This window comes from Theropithecus gelada, chromosome 14, assembly GCF_003255815.1.
Source record: "Theropithecus gelada isolate Dixy chromosome 14, Tgel_1.0, whole genome shotgun sequence".
NCBI lineage: Eukaryota > Metazoa > Chordata > Mammalia > Primates > Cercopithecidae > Theropithecus > Theropithecus gelada.
Window position 1 is genome coordinate 84,726,918 of NC_037682.1, and position 24,802 is coordinate 84,751,719.

The window sequence follows — 24,802 nt, forward strand, 5'->3', positions numbered from 1 at the left end:
ACACCAGGTTCCCCAAGATACTAGAGTAACGTTTAAAATGGTACCAAAGCATTGATGATCCCATTGGGAATTTGTAGCCTGACTACTTTTGCACACAGTCTGCATACAGAGCTTTGTCTCACTTCCGCATCCCTTTGTGATTTGTAATCATGGCTGTCATCTCCTCCAGATGGGAAGCTCCTGTGGGGCAAGGACCATGTTTTTGTTCATCATCATCTCTCTCTCACGGTGCTTTTACATTGCGGGTCCTCAAGGAGTGATTACTGAACACATAATACATAGTACAGATCAGAAATAGTGAATTCAGAGTACTCTGATATAAACAATACAAGTCTTTGATGAAGACATGCTACTTCCCCACTTATGCAACAAATATGTTTAGTTATTTTTTCCTGGAAGTGTATGTCCATTTTGTTGTGTTATCCACCTGGATTTCACAACATGTTGAATCGTGTATCGCTATGCTGTCACCTATGAACTGAGTGACTCTGGGCAAAGCTTTTGATCTTGCTGGATTTTTCATCCGTTATCAAGTGGGGTTAATATTGCTTAACCAACTTTCCTAGTCAAGTTGTTGGGAAAATCAAATGTGATCACAGATACTAAAGTACTTGGAAGTAGTATGAACAAAGGGGCCTCAATATTATTCTTGTGACTGAAGACTTACAACATGATGAGTCCCTGTCATTCTATAGCTTTCAATAATAAATTACCCTGGCAGCAGACCCACAAACTCAAAAGCACCAAGATAGAGCACTGAGAACTGGGCCAACCTAGGGATCCTAAGTCTGTCTAAGGCGAAGCTACATAAGAGGCATAAGAGGACAGATGGGTCTCACACTAAGCCTTTCCTGGATTGCAGTGATATGTCTTAGGACTCTGATTATCTGATTGCAAAACCAAAGGGAGCAGAACTTGGACAACAGCCATACATCTTTGCCAAGTAGCCTTCAGCTGCTGGTGATGCAATGACCTGATACCTCATGCAATCTTTTTGTTTTTTGTAATTTCTGGAGATTTCCAGGGAAGACTGTGAGCCTGCATGTTATGGTAATGATCTTATCCATTGAAGCATGCAAACAGATAACTCTTTATGATCAATAGATATCCCTATTGCCTTAAAGCCTATTCAAGAATCATTTTTATTGTAAGCTTTCTGATGGAATTTTTAATGTAGCAAAAATCTAATCAGTTTGGAAGTTTCATAAACTGATTCCTCTTACTGTTATATGGCAAGACTTCCCAGAACATTCTCTATATATTTCGGTGAATTATTTCTTCCTAGTTTGGCTGGATATTAGAATCCCTGACATACTCTTTTGACAAAACCAGAAGGAAAAGAAAGATGTTTATTCACAAAGTTACATGTTAAGTGTAGAATGAGATTTTTCAGGACAGTTGGAGCAAATAACCTTCCATGAGTGTGCACTGTGGTGTTAAACTGCACACATGCTTGGCAATCTCTGCTGCCTTTCACATACTCTGAAACGTGGTTTGGGAATATTTCTCCCAAAATGCTTTTGCCATAAAATAGAAACAGCTTTGGCTCCCAACTAAATAAAGTTCTTACAAAGAGACATTCATTATTCATTGCTCACTTTTCTCCAGTGCTGTCCACCAGAAATCTCAAGACCTTTCACACATAGGTACTCGTGGGCCTGATCTTCTGAGAAAGTTTTGGGAGAAAGTACAACTATCTTGGCAATGTCATGCCCCGCTTCACTAAATGAATGGTGAGGATATATCCATTAAGCACAAGGATGACTCCAGCCTGAATTAATTTAGCTTCTAGTAGGGAGTTAACTTTGATCATGATAATAACACTCTGAGAGTAATGTCCAAGATTATAAATCATCATCTGTAAAAACTACTTGTATTCTACTTTCACTCAGCAAAACAGCTGAGTACTTATTGAAAGTCTTTCTTTTGAAATACCTTTTCAATGTTTTTGGCTGGGCAAAAAGACTATTTCTAGAATTTACAGATACACAACTGAGTTATACATTTTTCATTGACTCCGGAGGCAGTGTGACTCTCCTTTATCTTTCATTATTTAACACATTTAATCTATTTGGCTTTTGACATCTGCAGAAAGTTCACCAGCCACTTTTTTCACGTTACTTAGACCTCATGATAGGGGCTGCCTGGGGCGCAATGATGAGAACATTCTTCCTTAGCTGTCTGCGTCCCCTGTTGAAAAGCAAAAGTGAAGAATGATTGGAGTCTTTAAATGGAAGTTAAGCAGATGAATGTTAACTGGGAGTGGAGTGGAAGTTTTAGGCTTTAAAAAAATTATTATTTTAGGAGAGTATTAATTCTCTTAAATTATTGGATTTCTGAATCCATGTGATTTCATGGTCAAAAGATAATTGCTTTTTCCCCTTATCTCAGGGAAAGTGGATTTTAAAAATCATGTAAGTGCTTAAAAAGCATTTCAAATTTTCAAGAATTTATAATGAAAGAGATAGAACACCCATGTGATTTTATTTAAACACTCTTTACTACAGTAGTAACATTTCCAGACTTTTCATTTGATTGGTCAGTTTTATATTTTATATTTGTGATTGGTTTCACTTTCTGGATACATTGAGTTATTTCTCTGCTAATATTTTTCATGTCTAAGTTTTTCTGTCTTTGGCAATTTACCTCTTCCATATATTTCCTTTACTTATCCTGCCCTAGGCACCAGGAATAGAAAAATGAAAGACACAACGTCTGCCCTCAGAGAACTCAGAGAGATATATATATATTTTGAGACAGTCTCACTCTGTCACCCAGGCTGGAGTGCAGTGGCACATATCATGGCCCACTGCACCCTGTACCTCCAGTGCTCAAGCAATCCTTCCACCTTAGCCTCCCTAGTAACTGGGACCAGAGGTGCACACCACCATGTCTGGTTAATTTTTAAATTTTCGTAGAGACGAACTCTCACCATGTTACCCAAGCTGATCTTGAACTCCTGGGTTCAGGCAATCCTCCTACCACCACCTCACAAATTGCTGGGGTTGCAGGCATGAACTACCACACCTGGCCACATACATACTTTTTGGAGAGACAGACAGAATGGTTAAAATACAGGCGCATAGGTGATTTGATGGAAATGAGCATAAATTCTGAAGGAACACAGAAGAGGAACTTCATTTAGACCTGGGACTAAATATGTGTGTCTCACATTCTCCTGGAAAGCAAGAACTGGTGACTATAAATATATGTATAATAAATGTGCTGAATACACATACATGAAAATACTTCCTGAATATTGGTTATTAATTACAGTATTCACCTTGAATTTATCTGTTTGAATCTATTTAAGTCTACTGAGTTGATCTTTATTTAAAATTTACATGTACTCCCTTTCGTCTTGTGGAAGTAATTAAAATACTTTATCCAAGATGAACCATCTTTCTGTTTTAGTAGCTGTATCCTGAGACCCATTTCCCCACAGACTTGAATTTTATTATGTGTAAAGAACAAATACTACCTGTCGTGTGATGAATACAAGAGTTTAATAGCTCTGTTAATAGGATAATGAATAATGTTTGTTTCCAACCAACAGGATATCTACCTAATTTATTAACAATCAAAGATCCAACTCAAAATTAAAATAACATGCTATTAGAAGTGAGAAAACAAAACAGGATAATTTCTTCACCAATGCAAGGCCTTGTTCCTGATGCCTCTTATGAAAACCAAAAGGAACTGATATTAGTTCGGCATCTGTTATGTGTCAGGACATGTGCTGGATGCTGCCAGTACAATGGATGATATGGCATTGTCTTATCCCCCAGAGAGCTTCCAAGCTAACTGAAGGCAGGGGTGTGAAAGAAGACAGATATGTAACAATTAGATATGGAATTGGGGACATGTTAGCATCTGAACAAAGTCAAGTGAAACATACAAAGGAGTAATTCTGTCTGAATGTGGTCTCTGAGAAGGCATCATAAAGGGACAGACAGTACAGCAGGCCTCAGAGGATTTTGTAAGAACTACAAGAATAGGGAGTAAGGGAGATTCCATGCAATGGGAACCCCAATCAAAGCAGCAAGGGCCTTGGAAGTACATGCTCCATGTTGGGAGAACAAATGGACTGTAAGCTCCCTGAGGGAAAGGAGCCCATATTGCTTTACCACTGTTTACCTAGTGCTGTGGTTTGGATATGTCCCCGAAAGTTTATGTGTTGGAAACAATCCACAATGCAACCATGTCAAGAGGTAGAACTTTTAAGAGGTGATTAGGTTAGAGGGCTGTGCCTCCATGGATGGATTGAAGCTCTTATCTCAGGAGTGGGTTCTGGATAAAAAGGATAAGCTATGCCTTCTTCCTCTCTTGCTCTTGCCCTTCCACCTTCCGCCATGAAATGATGCAGCAAGAAGGTCCTGGCCACTTGATGGCACCTTTATGTTGGACTTCCCAGGCTCCAGAACTGTGAGCGAAATAAACTTCTATTGTTTATCAATTTCCTAGTCTCAGATATTCTGTTACAGCAACACAAATCAGACTAAGACACCCAGCATCTAAAACACTGCACACTGCAGGCATGGTAAATTTATGTTGAATTAATTGATCTGATTGTGTGATTAAAACTCTAGGTGTAGGGGGGATAGACACTGGAGGCTAAGAATAGCACAGTGGATAGATGGTATCAATACTACAGGATCTTGTATATTAATACTGAAGAGAATGGACTTAATCCTGTAATTAAGCACTTCTTAAAGTATGTTCCTTGAACTATCAGACCTACACCACTCAGAATTCTGCCATCAGATATGTTTCAGAAACACTGGTTTAAATGGTTAAGCAGTTTCTTTTGCTTAGACTCCCTTGGTCTTTACTCCAGTCATGCACATTGTAAAGCTCCAAGAGGGGTTTATAATGTCCTTCAAACTTCTAGGATCCTGGCCACTCTTTTAAGGGGAGCACCTTGTAGGCTTGGTGTTCTCCATGACACCATTTATGAAATCTGCTGTAAGCAATAAGGAGCCAGTAAAGACCTTTCAGCAGGAGATTGATATGCTTAGAATTTCAGTCTTCTAGAGAATGGCATTGGGTGAGGCAATATTGGAGTCAGGGAGACCAACTTGAAGACAGATGCAGTGGTTTAGGAAGGAGATGATGAGAGCTTGACACCAATGGTAGAGAAGGTGCCAAGAAATATAACTGACATTTAAGAAGTAGCACTTTAGGGGCATTGTTATATTGTGTAGGTTGTGCCCTATGCAGGGACACCTGGCCAAGTGGGCCCCAGGGCACTGAATCCAGCCCACGTTCATTGTTGCCAAGCTGTGCATCCAGGCACAGGGCCACATGTGCCCTGAGAAGGGCAGCTTGCTATGACTTGAATATTTGCTTCCTTCAAAACTCATGTTGAAGTTTAATCCCCAATGTGGCAGTATTGGGTGACAGGACCTTGAAGAGATGATTGGATCATGAGGGCTCTGCTATGAATGGATTTATTGGGTTAGTAGAGTAATGGGTTGACATAACAGGGGAACTGGGGGCTTTATAAGAGGAAGAGAGACCTGAGCTAGCAAGTTAGTACATTCAGCCCCCTTCCTGTGTGATGCCCTGCACCGCCTCATGACTCTCCAGAGTCCCCACCAGGAAGAAGACTCCTACCAGATGCATCCCTCAACCTTGGACTTCTCAGCCTCTCTAACTGTAAGAAGTGAGTTTCCTTTCTTTATAAATTGCCCAGTTTCAGCTATTATGTTATAAGCAATAGAAAGCGACTAAGAGACTGCCAATATCTAATTCACAGCCAGCTATGGCCCTAGTCAATGACTGATGAGATGTTGGGAGGAACAAGAGAATTGTCCAAGATGACTCATATTTCTGTTCTAAACTATGATATAGATAAAGATGTCTTAATTTTTTATTCTAATTTCTTTTGATTCTTCTAAAACTATAGTATCTGAAATCATAATACCTAGAGAAGGAATGATGAATGTGCAACTCTGCTGCTCTGAATGGTCTCTTCCAAGAGTTACAGTTTTATCTTTACCATACATTAAAGTGTACATACTGTCATTGCAGAGAGATTGTTATCAAGACCTCGAACCAAGGGTTACAAACGCAAATGCCCACAGAAGCATCATAAATGAGTGATATCTGTAGCAGGCCATTTACATATTAAATGTTTTTCATTTACAGTAAGAAATATACTCTCTTCACTTGTCTAAATATGCAGTGTTCCCCATTTATATTTTATAACCATTTTGTATAGGAACATGAGTAGTGAGAAGTACTTTTCTATTCTAAGAAAAGCTTCTGCACAACCGTGATGATGAATGATAACTGACATTGTGGTAGTGTTAGGGACACAGTAGAGACTGGTGGGCCAGTATTTTTTTTTATTTTTTAGGAGAAGCTAGGAATTTGAATTTTTATATGAAATCTCTCTCATTTTAAATGTTGGCAGAAATTTTTACAATACACTGTATGGGCCAAAAAAAGAAAGCATTATCTCTGGGCCACCAGTTCGTGATCTCTACCTTAGTCTATATTATACATAAACATGAGCCTAATTTCTGTAAGTTGATCTATTTAAAATTCATATATTTAGGTAGGCAAGGTGTTAAATTACCTGCTAAATCGCCTGGAAATCCCTGTTGAATTGCTGAGAGGAGAAAGCAGTGTTTGCTCAGCTAGTAATTAGAGCCGTGTCCTTATTTTTGCATTAAGCCTTTACTGTGGAAAGAAAAGCCAAAAATCTGGTGCCTGGTGGAAGAGTTAGTGCTTAAATCCAAATAGCATCATCAATGGAGCTAAAGCATGAGAATCTGCCAAGACAAAAGTAACTTAAAGCATGAAGTCCAGCACTATGAAATAGAAGGGAAGCTACCAATATATACTTTCTGTTGTAATTTATATCTGGTGGATTCTGTTTCATGGAGAGGAGAATGTGGAATAGTATATCGACTAAGGCCTTGATGTCAAGGGAGTTGTGAAATAGTGCAGAGGGATTTAGACCTACGGCTAATATGATGTCACATCTTGGTTCATGGCAGAAGTTTCTTAACGGCCCACATGTGAGCACATAGATTGGACCCATCTGTTTGAAAAGGGGAGTGAGCACATGGGTGGTAATCAGCATTGTGCTAAAGAAACTTTGAGGAGGTGTTTAGTTCCTGCTGATAGGAAAGATTAGAATCAAGCAAGTTTTATGAATAGAAAATGATGAGCAGATGAGCCTGGAAGGAAATGGAAATGTGCTGAGATTAGTAGCTGATGCATACCTCTCTGCAGGGAAAAAGAAAAAAGAAAAAAAAAAAAAAAACTTTAAGAGATGTCAGGCTGGGAAATACTTTATTTCCTGAAATGCAAATAAAAGATTTGGACAAAGCTGTAATAGCAGCTGCTGCCAAAATGAATTGGTCAAGAATCTTTCTAAAAAAGTTGCCATTTAGCAGTTGTTGGGTCTAAACACAGGGAAGAAAAGATACCTTCATTGTCCTGAAATGCAAGGTTCATGAATGCATGCATTCAACCAACAAATATTTGTTGGGAACCAACTATATGTAGTCCTGTGGTAGGCCCTGGAGTGGCTCACACACTTGTAGGAATCAGTGCCCTGCCAAAGACAGACCATGGGTACTTGGAAAGGATGGACTATGAGCTTTCTCCTGGTGCTTCCCAATAATGCAATGTCTTTGGACAAAGAGAAAGCTCACCAAAATGAGTAACGTGATTCACTGGCCCTAAGGCCTGGGTTCCCTTGGTTCCATGGAGCAGAACATTTTCAGTTTGAGCATTTTCAAATTGTATTCTTTCCTAAAAGCACAACTTTTTAGGCAAAATGTAAGTTATTAAAAGCAGTTTAGAGAAAACTCCTTGTATTAGTCTGTTCTCATGCTGCTAATAAAGATGTAACTGAAACTCGGTAATTTACAAAGGAAAGAAGTTTAATTAACTCACAGTTCCACATGGCTGGGGAGGTCTCACAATCATGGTGGAAGGCAAATGAGGAGCAAAGCCATGTCTTACATAGCAGCAGGCTAGAGGCTTGTGCAGGAAAACTCTCATTTATAAAACCATCAGATCCCATGAAACTTATTCACTACCAAGAGAACAATATGGGGGAAACCGCACCCGTGATTCAATTATCTCCACCTGGTCCCACCCTTGACACGCAGGGATTATTACAATTCAAGGTGAGATCTGGGTGGGGATATAGCGAAATCATATTATTGTGTCCCTGGCTCCTCCCAAATCTCATGTCCCTACATTTCAAAACCAGTCGTGCATTCCTGACAGTCCCCCAAAATCTTAATTCATTTCAGAATTAACTCAAAAGTCCACAGTCCAAAGTCTCATCTGAGACAAGGCAAGTCCCTTCACCTATGAGCCTGTAAAATCAAAAGCAAGTTAGTTACTTCCCAGATACAATAGGGGTACAGGTATTGGGTAAATATACCCATTGCAAATGGGAAAAATTGGCCAAAACATAGGGGCTATGGGCCGCATGCAAGTCCAAAATCCAATAGGGCAGTCATTAAACCTTAAAGTTCCAAAATGATCTTCTTTGACTCCATGTTCCACATCCAGGTCATGCTGATACAAGAGGTGGGCTCCCATGGCCTTGGGTAGCTCCACTCCTGTGGTTTTGCAGGGTACAGCCTCCCATCTGGCTGCTTTCATGGGCTGACATTGTGTCTGCAGCTTTTCCAGGTGCACAGTGCAAGCTGTTGGTGGATCTACCATTCTGGGGTTTGGAGTACGGTGGCCCTCTTCTCACAGTTCCACTAGGCAGTGCCCCAGTGGGTAGTCTGTGTAGGGGCTCCAACCCCACATTTTCCTTCTGAACTGCTCTAGCTAGATCCATAGCAGATCAGCTACTAATCTACTACCTATGTGTTGACCAGAAATGCCTGGACATCCAGGCATTTCCATACATCCTCTGAAATCTAGGCGGAGGATTCCAAACCTCAGTTCTTGACTTCTGTGCATCCACAGGCCCAGCACCACATATAAGCTGCCAATGCTTGAGGCTTGCACCCTCTGAAGCGATGGCCTGAGCTGTATGTTGGCCCCTTTTAGCCATGGCTGGCGCTGAAGCAGCTGGGAGGCAGGGCACCATGTCCTGAGGCTACACAGAGCAGAGGGACCCTGGGCCCAGCCCACAAAACCATTTTTGCTTCCTAGGCCTCCAGGAAGCCTGTGATGGGAGGGGCTGCTTTGAAGGCCTCTGACATGCCCTGGAGGCATTTTCCGATTGTCTTAGTGATTAACATTTGGCTCCTCATTACTTGTGCAAATTTCTGCACCCGCTTGAATTTCTCCCACAAAATTGGGTTTTTCTTTTCTATCGCATTGTTAGGTGCAAATTTTCTAAACATTTATGCTCTGCTTCCTCTGGAATGTTTTGCTGCTTAGAAATGTCTTCTTCCAGATACCCTAAATCACCTCTCTCAAGGTCAAAGTTCCACAGACATCTAGGGCAGGGGCAAAATGCCACCAGTCTCTTTGCGTAGCAAGAGTGACTTTTATTCCAGTTCCCAACAAGTCCCTCATCTCCATCTGAGACCACCTCAGTCTGGACTTTATTGTCCATATCACTATCAGCATTTTGGTCAAAGTCATTCAACAAGTCTCTAGGAAGTTCCAAACTTTCCCACATTTTTCTCTCTTCTTCTGAGCCCTCCAAACTGTTCTAACCTTTGCCTGTTACTGAGTTCCAAAGTCGCTTCCACATTTTTTGGTGTCCTTACAGCAGCATCCCACTACCTGGCATCAATTTATTGTATTAGTCTGTTCTCATGCTGCTAATAAAGACATATCCAAGGCTGGGTAATTTATAACAGAAAGAGGTTTAATGGACTCACAGTTCCATATGGCTGGGGCAGCCTCACAATCATGGTGGAAGGTAAATGAGGAGCAAATCCATGTCTTCCATGGCAGCAGGCTAGAGGCTTGTGCAGGGGAGCTTCCATTTATAAAACCATCAGAGCCTGTAAGACTTATTCACTACCAGGAGAACAGCATGGGAAAACCACCCTCATGATTCAGTTACCTCCACCTGGCCCCACCCTTGGCATGTGGGAATTATTACAATTCAAGGTGAGATTTGGGTGGGGATACAGCCAAATCATATGACTCTTTAATCCTGTTTTCCTCTTTTTCTTTCTTCCTTAATTCTCTTCCTTTCTCCTTTCTTCTCCTTTCTTCCTTTCTTTCCTTTCAACCCTCATTCTTTCTTTTCCTTATTTCTGACACTATTTCTGATGAAGACTTTCCTTTATAAACCATTCCACAAGTTTATTCAACATAGTAAGTATACATCTCCTGAAATAACTGATTTACTGACATTGGAAATAGCAGAGACATGTGTTGAAGCATCACAGAATGAGGAAAGCAGAGTGGGGAGTGACTGGGACACCTATCCATCTCTGGTTTATTTCTTAATACCAAATCATAGGTCAAATAAGAGAAACCACATGTAATGACATTAAGGGCAGATGGTTTAATACTGCCTTCTTTTGCTTTTTCTCCATGTGTGATAGCGCAGGTTAATTTTAGTTCAATGACTTTACCTTTCAGAAAGTTTATCTTCAAGAGTTGCTGTTCCTTTGAGACCTACCCTTTAATTTACTGTTTGTGTACACTTTTCTTTCTAGAAATGGCAGGAAGCACTTGTCTTCCTAGGAATGCAGTAGTCTGAGACCATAGACAAAAAGGTCTGAATTCCAGCCTCAACCTTTATAACAGCTCCTGAGTATTCTTTGAGAAGGTCATTTCTCTATTTCTTCACCTGTAAAGAGGAGATAGTTTCTTTCAACCTTTTTACTATCTTAAAAGGATTAAGTATTTAAGGTTTGTGAAACATTTTGAAGATAAAAAGTGGAGAGTAAACATTACATCTACTTTAAATGCAATTCTTCTCTTTTTTATTATTTTTAAGAGCTCAACATTCTGGAAAACACCTAAATTAAAACTTCTGCAATATCGAATTAACACACATACACAAATAGACACACACACACGCAGACACATACACACACATAGATGACAATTTATGAATGCAAGCCTTGTTTGAGGCTCAAAAGCCAGCTTGGAACTAATCGAACTCTTGGAAAGATTGAGGTTATTTCTAATAAGATGATATTAGGCTAAGAAGTACATCTGTCTGGACCTCAGTTTCTTCATCTGTAAAACAAATGGATTGAATGAAAATGATACCTAAGCTCTCATTTACTCTTGAGTTCACTTAACATCTAGTGACTCTGTGCTTTCCTGAGTATAACAGAGGTAAGGAAAGGCAGTTTCCCTTTATCCTGGGGTTCTTTGGGACATACGAGACTATGACAGAGGCAGGAAAATACTCAACAGTGGGTCTCTTCATACATTTCTCTACTTATGTGGTGACAGGTAAGTAGAGACAGCCAAGCACACGTAAGTGGTGATTTACAGGGTCTTGTAAACAGTGAAAATAGATAAGCATCTTTGCTACAATTAATTTTCAACAGGCACAACATCTAAATTCCTACCCATAGAGACTGTGCCCCTAGGATCCAGTGACTTCTCTAGGCATATTGTTTTAAATCAATCAGATCCAAGAGAAGGCTAACATACTATTAGTAACTTATCACAGGGCATCCTAACATTTTACCCATTAGGATACACATAGAAAATGGTAATATTTGTATAATATCTTTAGGTAAAGGGAAAGGCTAATCCCAGCCAGAGATGACCAGCCTAGTGGCCCATGTAGATGAGTTCACATTCGTTCAGCCAAGAGCTGAGAGGATCGATGTAGCAGCACATTGGAAGCCTTCTTGCTGCATGTGGTTGGATATTCTGCCTTAGTTTAAAAGACTTCATCTTTAGATTTCTTCCCTGCCCAGAACCTGTCAGCTTGACCCTGAGACTTTTGATAATGAGAGGGGGAGGGAGAAATAAATCTATTTTGAGCTCTGTCTTCTACCTTAGAAGAGTATCAAGTGCTAAAGTAGCTCACAGCAATCAGGAGAGTGAAGGAAGGCACAGAGTACTGGGGAAGAAGTTGGGGGATGGTCAGGCTAGGGAGAGGGTATGCAGTTTTAGTGTTGACCAACAAAATTACAACAAATTTAAAGATTTTAATTGGCTCTTATTTGTGATTCTAGAATCTGTCAACATATTATTCTATAAAATAGAATGAATGTTCTGATGAGCAGAGGAGCTTGGCTTTATAGACAGAAAATGGTTGAGGAAAGCAGAAACAGAACAGAAAGCGGATCAGTCATTTCGAAGTTACAAAGGTTAAAGCAAAGGGACTTCCTTATTGTTACAGTTAAACCTGACCTGTCTGGGGATTTGGCTGTTCTCTCTCTCTCTCTCTCTCCTGATTTCTCTGAAGGTCAGATAAACAACTTAGCGTTGGCTTGGTAACTTGGAACGTTAGCATGCGTGACTCCATTTTGGTTTGGTTTGTTGATCCTGGTGCAGGAGTTCAGTTCAAGCCAATGACCTCCTATACATTTTATTTAATAAAGGCAACCCCAGTATGACTGTAAAAATACGTGCTATTTGGGCTGTTTCACCTAGAACAAGAAGTACGCCTAGACAGTGGCGGATTGATTGGTAGTGACAGCTGTCTGGAAAGCTCCATCTCGGAAGAGTCTGAGACCACGTTCCACCTTTGGAATGAACAGTGAATTGTTCATGTTTCCTGTGGCCTCCAGGTGCAGCTGGCAGGATGGAGCAGCCAAAGCCCACATGCTATATAATTGCCATCCCTGCACAGGACATGCTGAAACTGTGGTGCTGAGGCCAGGGAAAGGACATGTTTGAACTGTATTCAGAGGAAGGAGAAGGTGGCCTGCCCACGGGGTGGGTGGGACAAGCATTTAGATGAAAGGCAGCATAATGTGATGGTTCAGAGCACAGACCCCAGACCAGGTTGGATCCCACTATGCTTCACCTTTCTGTGCCGTTTCTAATCTGTCATGTGGGGATAACAATCACATCTTACTCCAAGACTGATAAAAGGATCCATGAGTTAATATTTGTCAAGCATTTGGAAGAGTACCTACACGTGGTTAACACGGAGTGCCTGATAAATAAGACAGAGAGAAACCAAGACCACCCATGTCCTCCCTCCCATCTCCATGATCGGGGAGAATAATTTTTGTCCAAAGAAAGGTAGAACGAATTTTGTGAGAGGGAGCTGATGATGTAACCATGTAACAAGATAGTAGGAGAGGATCTAATTGCACAAAATAAGGTTCTCAAGTCTGAGGTGCTGAAAGAAGTTGCAGTCATACCCCACAACCCAGTGACAGTTGTTAAGCATTGAGGACAGAAAGGCGCCAAAAGACTGGAGTCAGTCAAAGATGGTCCCTATTATCAAAGGAGGAAAAGGAGACTTGATTCTAGAAGCACATCGAAGTGCTCAATGTTGATCCACAGGCACACGTGGGAAGGGAATTTTAAACAGATGGTTAACAGATGCTTCTACATGGGCTGCACAGGGTAGGGAAAAGAGCACGTGCTGCCACGCCAAACTGACTTGGGCGCAAACCCGTGTTCTGTCACTTTCTGGCTGAGTGGCCTTGCAAATGTTCTTAACGTCTAAGCCTCACTGTCTCCAGCTGCAGAATAGAAATGACTATGCCTACAGGAGTCCCATGAAAAAGTGACAATCGTAGGTAAATGATCAAACAGAGGACTGAGCAAAGCAGGCGTGCAATAAGTGCTATCAGTATAACCAAAGAGGCAGCGGCACATAATATTTTAAACCAGGGGTCGGCAAAGTTACTCTGTAAAGGGCACATTTTAGACTTTGTGGGCCATACAGTCTCAGCCTCAACTACTCAACCATGTCTTTGTAGCAGGAAAGCAGCCATAGATAATATGTTATTGCAGCATGGCTGCATTCCAATAAAACTTTATTTACCAAAACAAGCAACCAGATTTTGCCCTTGGGCTATAGTTTGCTGATCCCTGGCTTTGAACCAAAACTGCCAGGTTTAAAACAAGGCTCTGCCACTTAAGAATAGTGTGACCTTTGACCATACAAGGCTCTGCCACTTAAAAATAGTGTGACCTTTCGCCAGTTCATAATTCAGTTTCTTTATCTGTTAAATTGGTATAAAAACAGTACCTATCTTGTGAGACTGTTGTAACAATTAAAGGAGACCATGCAGGGCTCTGCATCTCACAGTGAATGCTTGATGCATCGCAGGCTTTTAATGCTTGTTACCTGTTATCATTATGATTATCCCAACAGCCTTGTGCAGGGAGCCAGTTTCCATAACATGAAATTTAGTAGAGACAAATATAAAATCCTGCACTTGTACCCCCAAAAGGAAACCACACACTTATAGATATGGTTATATTATATATTGCTTGTTCTAGGAAAAGACCTAAGTGGTTTAATTCATTCATATCACAGTGCTGTGTGACATGGCTGCTACCCAAAATAAGCATAGTCATCGACTGAAGAAATAGGTGTGAGATTGTCTCTAGGATAACAGAGGGGCTTTGCACATTTCTGAGTAAGTTTAATATGCGATTGTTCTATCCTGGCCATCATGTTTTCAGAAGGAAGCTGGTATATGGGAAAACATCCTGAAAGATGTAAACAATATAATAAATGAGGACTCATTATATATAATAAATCATCTGAGAGATAATTATATGAATTAGTTTTTCAACCTGGGTTGAGATTTCTCAAATATATTTAAGGATTTTTATACGTATGGCAGTTTTAAAATATAGCCCCCCAAGTTATTTGACCCTCCTCCCATCTAGAGGCAGGATTTATGTCCCCACCCCCTAAATCTGGACTCTGAGACTCTTGGTCAGTAGAATGTGGTGCGAGTGATGCTATGCCAGTTTTTGAGCCCAGACCTGAAGAAACTGATGGCTACCACTTTCCTTCAGGCCACCTGCTCTTAGAACCCAGCTGAGGTCCCAGCTAATAGCCATCATCAACCAGCAGATATGTCAGATGACTATAACCCCAGCTACCTATGACTGCAATTGCATGAGAGGCTCCAAGTAAGAACTGCCCCCATTCAGCCCCCAGAACCATGAAAGACAATAAAAAGATTCCAGTTATTTTAAGTTACATAATTTTCTGTTACACAACAACAGATTGCTGGGGCAACGTGAAAGAGGAATTTGACTTTTTCTGTATAGCTACAAAGAGTAAAAATAGTCTATAGGAAGCTTCAGGCAGTCTAGGATAGTAAGTACAGGTAGTTAGATTTCTGTTTAATATTAAGAAAAGCTTTGTGAAGTGTTGGTGAGGATATGGAAAAAAGGAATCCCTTGTACACTGTTTTGTCAGTGTAAATTAGGAGAGCCATAATGGAAAATAGTATGGAGATTCCTCAAAAACTAAAAATAGAACTACCATATGAACCAACAATCCCACCTCTGGGTATATATGCAAAGGAAATGAAATCAGTATATTGAAAAGAAGTCTTGGATAAAGAAACTGTGGGGGGTGTGTGTGTATATATGTGTGTATATAGATGATATATATATATGATGGAATACTACTCAGCCATAAAAATGAATGAATTAACAGCATTTGCAGCAACCTGCATGAGACCAAAGACTATTATTCTAAGTGGAGTAACTCAGGAATGGAAAACCAAACTTAGTGTATTCTCACTGATATGTGGGAGCTACGCTATGAGGATGCAAAGGCATAAGAATGATACAATGGATTTTGAGGACGTGGGGGAAGGTGGGGGAGGGATGAAAGACTACAAATATAGTGCAGCGTATACTGTTCAGGTGATGGGTGAACCAACATCTCACAAGTCACCATGAAGAACTTAATCATGTAACCAAATACCACCTGTACCCCAATAACTTATGGAAATATGATACTGAAAACTGTATTTAAAAAATAAAGACAATATTTTCCTATATAAAAAAAGAAAAGAAGTATGCATTTCCATGCTCATTGCAGCACTATTTACAACACCTAAGATATGGAAACAACATAAGTGTCCATCAAGGGATGAATGAAGACTATGTTTGTATATATACACAATGGAATACTATTCAGCCTTTGAAAAGAAGGAAATCAGCTGGGCGCGGTGGCTCACATCTGTAATCCCAGCACTTTGGGAGGCTGACGCGGGTGGATCATGAGGTCAAGAGATGGAGACCATCCTGGCAAACATGATGAAACCCCGTCTCTACTAAAAATACAAAAAAAAAAAAAAAAAAAAAAAAAATTTAGCTGAGCATGGTGGCGTGCACTTGTAATCCCAGCTGCTCTGGAAGCTGAGGCAGGAGAATCGTTTGAACCTGAGAAGCAGAGGTTGCAGTGAGCAGAGATTGTGGCATCGCATTCCAGCCTGGCAACAGAGCAAGACTCCATCTAAAAAAAAGAAAAAAAAAAAAGAAATTCTGTCATTTGTGACAACATGGATATACTTGAAGAACATTATGTTAACTCAAATAAAAAGATAAGTGCCACATGATCTCACAAATATGTGGAATCTAAAAAAAGTCAAATTTATAAGAGTTGAGAGTAGAATAGTGGTTACTAGAGGTGAAAGAGGAGACAGGAGGGATTGGTAATAGGGAGATGTTGATGATCAAAGGATACGAAATTTCAGTTACGCAGGAGGACCGAGTTCGAGAGGTCTGTTTTACATCATGGTGATTATACTAATGGTAATAACAACATATTGTATACTTTAAAATTGCTAAGATACTAGTTTTTTGTTTTGTTTTGTTTTGTTTTTGAGGCAGAGTCTCACTCTGTTGCCCAGGCTGGAGTGCAGTGGTGTGATCTTGGCTCACTGCAACCACTGCCTCCTGGGTTCAAGTGATTCTCCTGCTTCAGCCTCCTGAGTATCTGGGATTACAGGCACGCGCCACCATGCCCAGCTAATTTTTTGTATTTGTAGCAGAGACAGAGTCTCACCATGTTGGCCAGCCTAGTCTCAAACTCCTGAGCTCAGATGATCCGCCTGCTTCAGCCTCCCAAAGTGCTGGGATTACAGGCATGAGCCAATACACCCTGCCAGAGAGTAGATTTTAAGTGTTCTCACCACAAAAAAAAGTTATGTGAGGTAATGTATATGTTAATTAACCTGTTTTAGCCATTCCACAGTGTATACATATATCAAAACGTCATGTATATCATAAGTATTTGCAGTTTTTATTTGTCAGTTAAAAAAATAAAGTAGAGCTTTGTGAAAATTGAATCTATCAAACCACAATTGCGCTGCCAAACAAGGCACTGAGTTCCTCTTACCGAATATACCAAAACTGAGGCCATGTGATTGCAGGTCCCAAATATGACAGAGGATTTAGGTCATGGGGGATTGTGAATTTGGTCAGAATCTGTGTTTGTTGGTTGGTTATGTGGTTGATCTCCCAGTTCGCCTGAAAAAGAGCTTGTTACCTAAAAGGTACTGGATAAATATTTTATTTATTCATTCAGCAAATATTTATGGGATGCTTACTACATTCTAGGCACTGTTGTAGATGCTAGGAATATGTTTGAACAAAATAGATGAAAATTCATTCTCTGTGGAGCTCAGGATCTAGTAAAAGCAGATATGTGATAACCACATAAATGAAATACATAACATATTAGATAATGATAAAGTGTCAAGGACCAATAAAGTAGTTGCCCCTTTTCCATGGGGGATATGTTCCAAGATCCCCAGTGGATGCCTGAAACTGCAGATAATACTAAACCCTACATATGCTATTTTTTTTCCTATACATACATACCTGTGACAAAGCTTAATTTATAAATTAGGCTTTGTAATTTATAAGAGATCAACGACAATGATGATAGAGAAGAGTTATAACAATATACTGTCATAAAAGTTATGTGATTGATCTCTTTCTCTCTCTGTCTCACAAAATAACTTATTGTGCTGAACCACAGGTAACTGAAGTTGTGGAAAGCAAATCCAAAGATAGGAGCGGACCACTGTATAAAACAGGGAGGGGGATATGTAATATCTGAAGACGGATTTTCCATTATAAATACAGTAGCCTGGAAATAACCATTTGTGGTGAACTAATGGATGAGGAAAATGCTAGAGTTTAACTCTTCGGCTTAAAAATATTGAATATATTTTGAGACACTCTTATAATCACTGGGAACAAGGCAGTGGACAAGATCCAAGATCTCTGCTCTTAGGCAGTTTATATACTTATCTTCTACTTGGGGAAAGGAGACAACAAAAATAAATACATCAGGCAATTTCAGTGAGTGAGAAGTGTGCCCTCCCACCAGCTGCTATAACTTCAAAATTCTCAGTGTCTGACCATTTTTGGTCCTACGAAGCTCTTGTTTCTTCCAGGAATAGACTTAAAGACATGTTTCTTCTTGTAACTGTCCTGCCTTCTGGCTGTGCCTGGCATTCACAGACCACTGAACTATTTGTGGCTCTCTTTTTTTTATGTTTTATTTATTTATTTATTTATTTATTTATTGAGACACGGTTTTGCTCTTGTTGCCCAGGCTGGAGTGCGATGGCGCAATCTCAGCTCACTGCAACCTCCACCTCCCGGGTTCAACCAATTCTCCTGCCTCAGCCTTCTGAGTAGCTGGGATTACAGGCATGCGCCACCACACCCAGCTAATTTTGTACTTTTAGTAGAGACAGGATTTCTCCATGTTGGTCAGGCTGGTCTCAAACTCCCAACCTCAGGTGATCTACCCGCCTCGGCCTCCCAAAGTGCTGGGATTACAGGCGCGAGCCATTGCGCCCAGCCTATTTGTGGCTCCTTTTATTAGGTGGTAGCTGTTATCATTTAAAGAAATTAATCTTTCAGGCTTTGGATTAGTTGCTAGCACCACTAATTATTGGTTGACAATAAGAGCAGAAAATCTAGGTGAGGATGGTTCTCTGTTCTTTTGTGAGGTTGTAGCAAAGCAAGAGTACACATGGATCACCTCTAAACAATGCCGCATTTCTTGCATCCTTAATGAGAAATGATGCAGAAGAGGAGATGATGGGGATTTGTCTCAGCTCGTTTTGCTTTGGTCTTCACTGCTGCTACTCCTTTCATATGGGCTAATTCCAAGGGGGGTTTCAGGCCTAAAGTATCATGAAGTCTGAAGTCTGAGAATCTGATGGAATGATTGATGATGCCATTGATGATTCCATTAATCCTTGATGATTAATATTCCAGGCACAAATGTGGCAGGGCAGATGAATGGGTCCAGAGAAATAATAATGAAAATTAAGACTTTGAGGTTAGCAGTGTAGTTCAGTTCAGCAAACATTTATCGAGAGGACACTAGGTTTCAGAAAGGGATGAAAAAGCCAAGGTTCCTGCTTTTGAGTAGCTCACAGTGCACTGAAGGAGCCAGATATGGGAATAAATCATTTCAGGAGACTGGATGAATGTTCACAAAAGTGAGCACAGTTTGAGGAGTGGCTAAAAATCATTCTGCATCATCTTTTTTTTTTTTTTTTTGAGACAGAGTCTCGCTCTGTCGCCCAGGCTGGAGTGCAGTGGTGCGATCTCGGCTCACTGCAAGCTCCGCCTCCCGGGTTCACGCCATTCTCCTGCCTCGGCCTCCCGAGTAGCTGGGACTACAGGCGCCGGCCACCTCGCCTGGCTAATTTTTTTGTATTTTTAGTAGAGACGGGGTTTCACCGTGTTAGCCAGGATGGTCTCGATCTCCTGACCTCGTGATCAGCCCGCCTCAGCTCCCAAAGTGCTGGGATTACAGGCGTGAGCCACCGTGCCTGGCTTGCAAAATCTTAATAATCTTTAGATTGGTAGTGTTCTCAGTTATGTAAAGTGGGTATAAACCTCAGAGTGCATGGTTAAAACTGTCCGCCTCTAGCTGACCCCCATAAGTAGAATCATAGCACTAGAAGCACTTGGGAGATTATATGTTCATTTTCATACAGAGGCCCTCAGTGTCTGAATGTTCTTTTCACTTATTGTCATAGGGAAGAGTTGTAGGTAAATGAATTCTTGATTTCATAGAATATTTATTTGTCACTCAGAGCTGTACCAGGTGCCAGAACATAACAATGAATAAGAGACAGTTCTCTTGATCTCAAATTGCTCAGTCTAGAAGGATTGAATGGAGACCAACAAGCTAATGGACACTTAAAATGCAGGATAATTAGTGTCCTAGAACTATGCACATAGTGGTATAGAAACATACTAAGGGCACCTACATAGGTCTGCAGGAGGCAGGGAATGGCTTCACAGGAATGTTTGGATTGAGGCTTCTAGAATGAGTCAAGTATATTCCTAGGAGAGGGCATTCCATGAAGACAAATGGCAGTGCAAAGGAATGCAGCTATAAGAGCATGGCATGCTCAGGACCTCCTAAGCTTACCATGGAACTGAGCATAGAGGTGGGAAAGGGGCAGACAGTACAGGCTGATCATAAAGGTCGGCCGGATGCAGAAAGAATCCAGCCAGATCTTTGTCCTCAAGGAGCCCCTGAAGAGTATTACGCAAGTTAGTGACATGACCAGATTTATCACTCTACAACAAAGGCAAAGGCCGAAGGCAGGGAGGCCAGAAGGCTACTGTGGCCATCCAAGCAAGATGCAAGGGGGGCCTGTAATAGGGCAGTGTGGCAGAAGAGATTGGCATGGGGCGAGGGGTGTGTGTGAGATACCTGTTGGTCCCCAAGTTCAGTTGGATATAGATAGTTAGACAGAGGAATGCCCAGGATTCTGGTGTGCATCAGTGCATGAGTAGATTGGGGTGCCATTTATTGAGACAATGGACATAGGGAAAGGAGGAGGATTGAGGGTATTGATTTCAGTTTGTGACTTTTGGGGTGCTAGGATCCAGAAAGTAGATTACTAGTAAATAGTTGACTATGTTGGTTTGGTGATCAGGAAACAGGCTTAGGCACAAGAGATACACATTGGAGAATTAACAGCGTGTAGGTAGTAGATGAAACCATGGGTAAGGAGATGGAGGAATAATTGGCAAAAAAGTCAGGAAAAGCAGTTTGGAGCTATGTTGTAAAGGGCCTTGAACCATCTCAGAAGGTTTTGCAAGGTGAGACTGCTTTGGGTAAAGAGACTGCTCAAGTAGGACCTGTATTAGAGTCTCATTTATTAAATAAACATGAATGGAGCATGTTCTGTGGCTTGACACAGGGGTGAGCACAGTGAGAAAACAAGCACAGTCTGTCTTTGCCCTTATGCAGTTTATCCACTTAAGTGGAGAATCATGTATTTAATTAATTTCCACAATGGTAAGTGCTACAAAAGAAAAGCATAGGGTGATTTAACAGTACAGAATGAGGGCGGGAAAGCTGACACTTGGTCTGTGGGGTCAGAGAAGGCAGCCTCAAGGAAGTGACATTTCAGCTGGACTTAAAGGGTGAGTAGGCAAGCTCCAGAGAAAGGATAGGGACAGCTCTCCAAAGAAAAGAGGACCTGAAGGATGCCCTCATGGCCTGAGGGAGCTGGGTGGTTGCGGTAACATGGTGACAAGTGACCCGCTATGCATAGCACTCTTGAGAGATTCTTCAAGAGCTGTGCAGCTACCACACTTCCCGCCTGTAGGTAGACACCTCAAGGACTTGGGTTTGTAAATCCAGGTCTGCTTCAAAGGGAAGCATTTTATAGCAGCAGCATCCTCTAGTGAGCAGCAAACTGCTGCCAAGAGGGGCTCCTTTCCCTGGCAGCCACCTGGCCCTGAAGCAGCTCCAGAACACTGTCTCAGAGCCCATTGCAGGGCATTAATTGACAAGGAGGTGATTTTGTGCACGATGAAGACATTGAGAGTTGTCTGAATTTGGACAGGCTGCTCAAGCAGAAAAGAGAGGCAGAGTAGTTGAGCAGCCAAGAAATCAATGTGTTTGGTCAACACAGGTCACCTGGGAGTGTAACATTTGCATTCACCAGCAGCAGCAGAATGTGCCTCTTCAGAACTGGCATGTCAAGGAATTAGCTCAAGAGTCAGCATCCAACCTTGGCATATTTTGGTCCCGGTGTGGTTCTTTTGTGAAACACAACAAAGCAATTGAGAAAATAACCTTGGAAGGAAACTTGATTGATTTTTCAAAGAAAGCAAAAACTCATATGAAAATTTATCTTAAGTCTATTAAAGCTATCCTCCTAGGCAGTTTGTAAGAGAAACTAAACTAGATTGCAATTCCATTTTGCAAAAAGCCTTTAATGTGTTTTCTCACATTTTTGGCCTTTGTTTCAGTTGTATCTGTCAGGTTGTTTTATTAGGTGAAAAAATAGCAGACCAGCTGCTTTGATTTACTGTTGTTTTTCTCCTATTGATGCTGAGTGCATCATTATGTTCTTTCCAGCTTCCAAATACATATATGGAAGTAATAATCTGTTTCATTCAAGCTAATGATTTAAAGATTAAATATGGGTTCTTCCACTTTTTTTGTTAAACAGAACATTAAGAATTTCCAAAAGTTTAATACCTAGCTTTACCACTTATTAACAATGGTTTGTTTTGAGCCTCTGTTTTCTCATCTGTGAAATGGGAATAAATAAACCTGCTTCACTTACTGAAGAAGATGTTTTGAAAAGTGAATGAGATAATGCATGAAGGAGTGTGTTATAAACTGTGTCACACCATCCACATGTTAGGTATTAATATCATACTGATTATCACTATGACTAATAAGAAAATTATTCACACTAGGATGTAAAGTCTTTTTATATCTTCCATGAAAATTATTTATGTATGTGCTCTTTATTACTCTTTTCTGTCTCAATTTTCACAGGCACACATAAGAACAGCATCATAGTGACATGGGAAGGGGTGTACATCCCCCTCGCATTTTCCAGAGAGAAACAGAAAAGTATTTTGTGATTGTTAAAGACATTGTAATGTACTTAAAATCAGACATCAAACAGTGGAACATATATCACAGTTTTCCTTTTGTTCAATGACAATGTAAAAATCAAATCATGTGGAGATGTGTCTTAGCCTGCTCTGGTTGCTATAACAAAATACCATAGGCTGGATGACTTAAAGAACAGAAATGTATTGTTCACAATTCTGGAAGCTGGGAAGTCTAAAATCAAGGCACTAGCAGATTCAGTGTCTAGTGATAGCTTGTTCCTCCTAGATGGCGCCTTCTGGCCATGTCCTCATACGGTGGAACGGACAAGCAAGCCTTCTCAGCCTCTTTCGAAGGGCACTAATCCCATTCATGAGGGTTTGGGATCTAATCGCCACCTAAAGGCCCCACCTCCTAATACTATTGCATTGAAAATTAGGTTTTAACATATAAATTTTGAGGGGTCACAAACATTCAGACTACAGCATGAAGACTGGAAAGTCCAAGGTCAGCATTCCAGCAGGGCTCATTTTGTGGTGAGGGCTCTCTTCCTGGCTTGCAGACAGCTACCTTCTTCTGTGTGCTCACATGGCAGAGAGAGATAGGATCTCTAGGGTTTCTTCCTCTTTTAAAGGGACATTAGTTCTGTCAGATCAGGACATCCTTATGATCACATTTAACCTTAATAACCACACATGGGTGGTTAGAGCATCAACATGTGAATTTTAAGGGGAACACAATTCAGTCTCTAGAAAGATGAAAAAAGAGAGAAGAAAATGAATACTAAAAGAATTTGGATAGTATAGCATTGTTCATGCATTAAAAGAAACACCCATGGTTAACGTGTAATAGCAAGAATAATTTTTCTCCTTTCTGATCACATCATACTCTCTTTTTCAGGTGACTGTGACGGATGGTGGTCCCTCTCCAAAACAGTCAACCATCTGGGTGGTGGTTCAGGTTCTAGATGAAAATGACAACAAGCCCCAGTTCCCAGAGAAGGTCTACCAGATCAAGCTGCCGGAACGTGACCGAAAGAAGAGAGGAGAACCCATTTACAGGGCTTTTGCATTTGATAGAGATGAGGGCCCCAACGCAGAAATCTCCTACAGTATTGTGGATGGGAATGACGATGGAAAGTTCTTTATTGACCCTAAAACTGGGATGGTTTCTTCTAGAAAGCAGTTTACAGCAGGGAGTTATGACATCCTAACGGTAAGACCTTCCAAACTCCAGCAGCACGGCGGATGGGGGGAAGTGGTTATGTTCTTATTCGAGTATACTCCTTTGAGCAATAAATCTTTAGAGTAAAAAGTGAAACCACACATCTGTGGAAGGGTTCTTTCTGGGAGGCAAGTGCAGGTGAGAACTCTTGCCTGTTTCACTGATATTCTTAAATGACGAGACAATTTCCTTTGATTGTGTCCTGTCAGCATTTTCCCCCATTCCCAGGCCACAGCCTGTTTCACCACATACTCAACCACTCTTTCTGTAGCCCTAAATCATCCTCAAAGTGCTGAACATAGATGTAAACTAAAGGTAGGGGAACAGCAGGGCAACACATCCTACCCACCACTGAACATATCTCTCACCATGTCCCCGTGACTTCCCATAGAAAACAACCTTGAAATTATCAACAATGAGATAGAGCATGGATATAGCTGTGTAAATTGTGAGACACAAATCACAATGATGTTTATTCCATCAAAACTGGGAAAACTCACGTATAAAGTGACTGAATTTTTTATTAAATTAGAAAAGTGAAAACAAGCATGAGAACCATCTCATGTAGAAACTTAAAGCTCCTGTATCTACAGTGCCAGTGTGCTCCCCCGACCCCAACCACTTTAGCCAGGTAGTGCCTATTCCAGAAAGGCAGCTGGTATCCTTACAAGCAATGAGAATGGTCCAGGGTCCCAACAACTACCAAAAGTTGGCACCAGCTGGGCACGGTGGTTCATGCCTATAATCCCAGCATTTTGGGAGGCCGAGGCAGGCAGATCACTTGAGGTCAGGAGTTTCAGACCAGCCTGGCCAACATGGTAAAACCCCATCTCTACCAAAAAAAAAAAAAAAAAAAAAATT

At 40.9% G+C, this 24,802-nt stretch overlaps 1 protein-coding gene across 2 annotated transcripts in view; it reads left to right on the plus strand.

Moving 5' to 3' along the window:
- Positions 1 to 24,802, plus strand: part of FAT3 (FAT atypical cadherin 3) — a 558,548-nt gene that overhangs the window by 397,841 nt on the left and 135,905 nt on the right. For both annotated transcript variants that reach the window (XM_025356611.1, XM_025356610.1), the window contains exon 4: positions 23,618 to 23,932. In XM_025356611.1, coding sequence (XP_025212396.1) covers positions 23,618 to 23,932 — 315 coding nt within the window. The remainder of the gene's footprint in view (positions 1 to 23,617; positions 23,933 to 24,802) is intronic.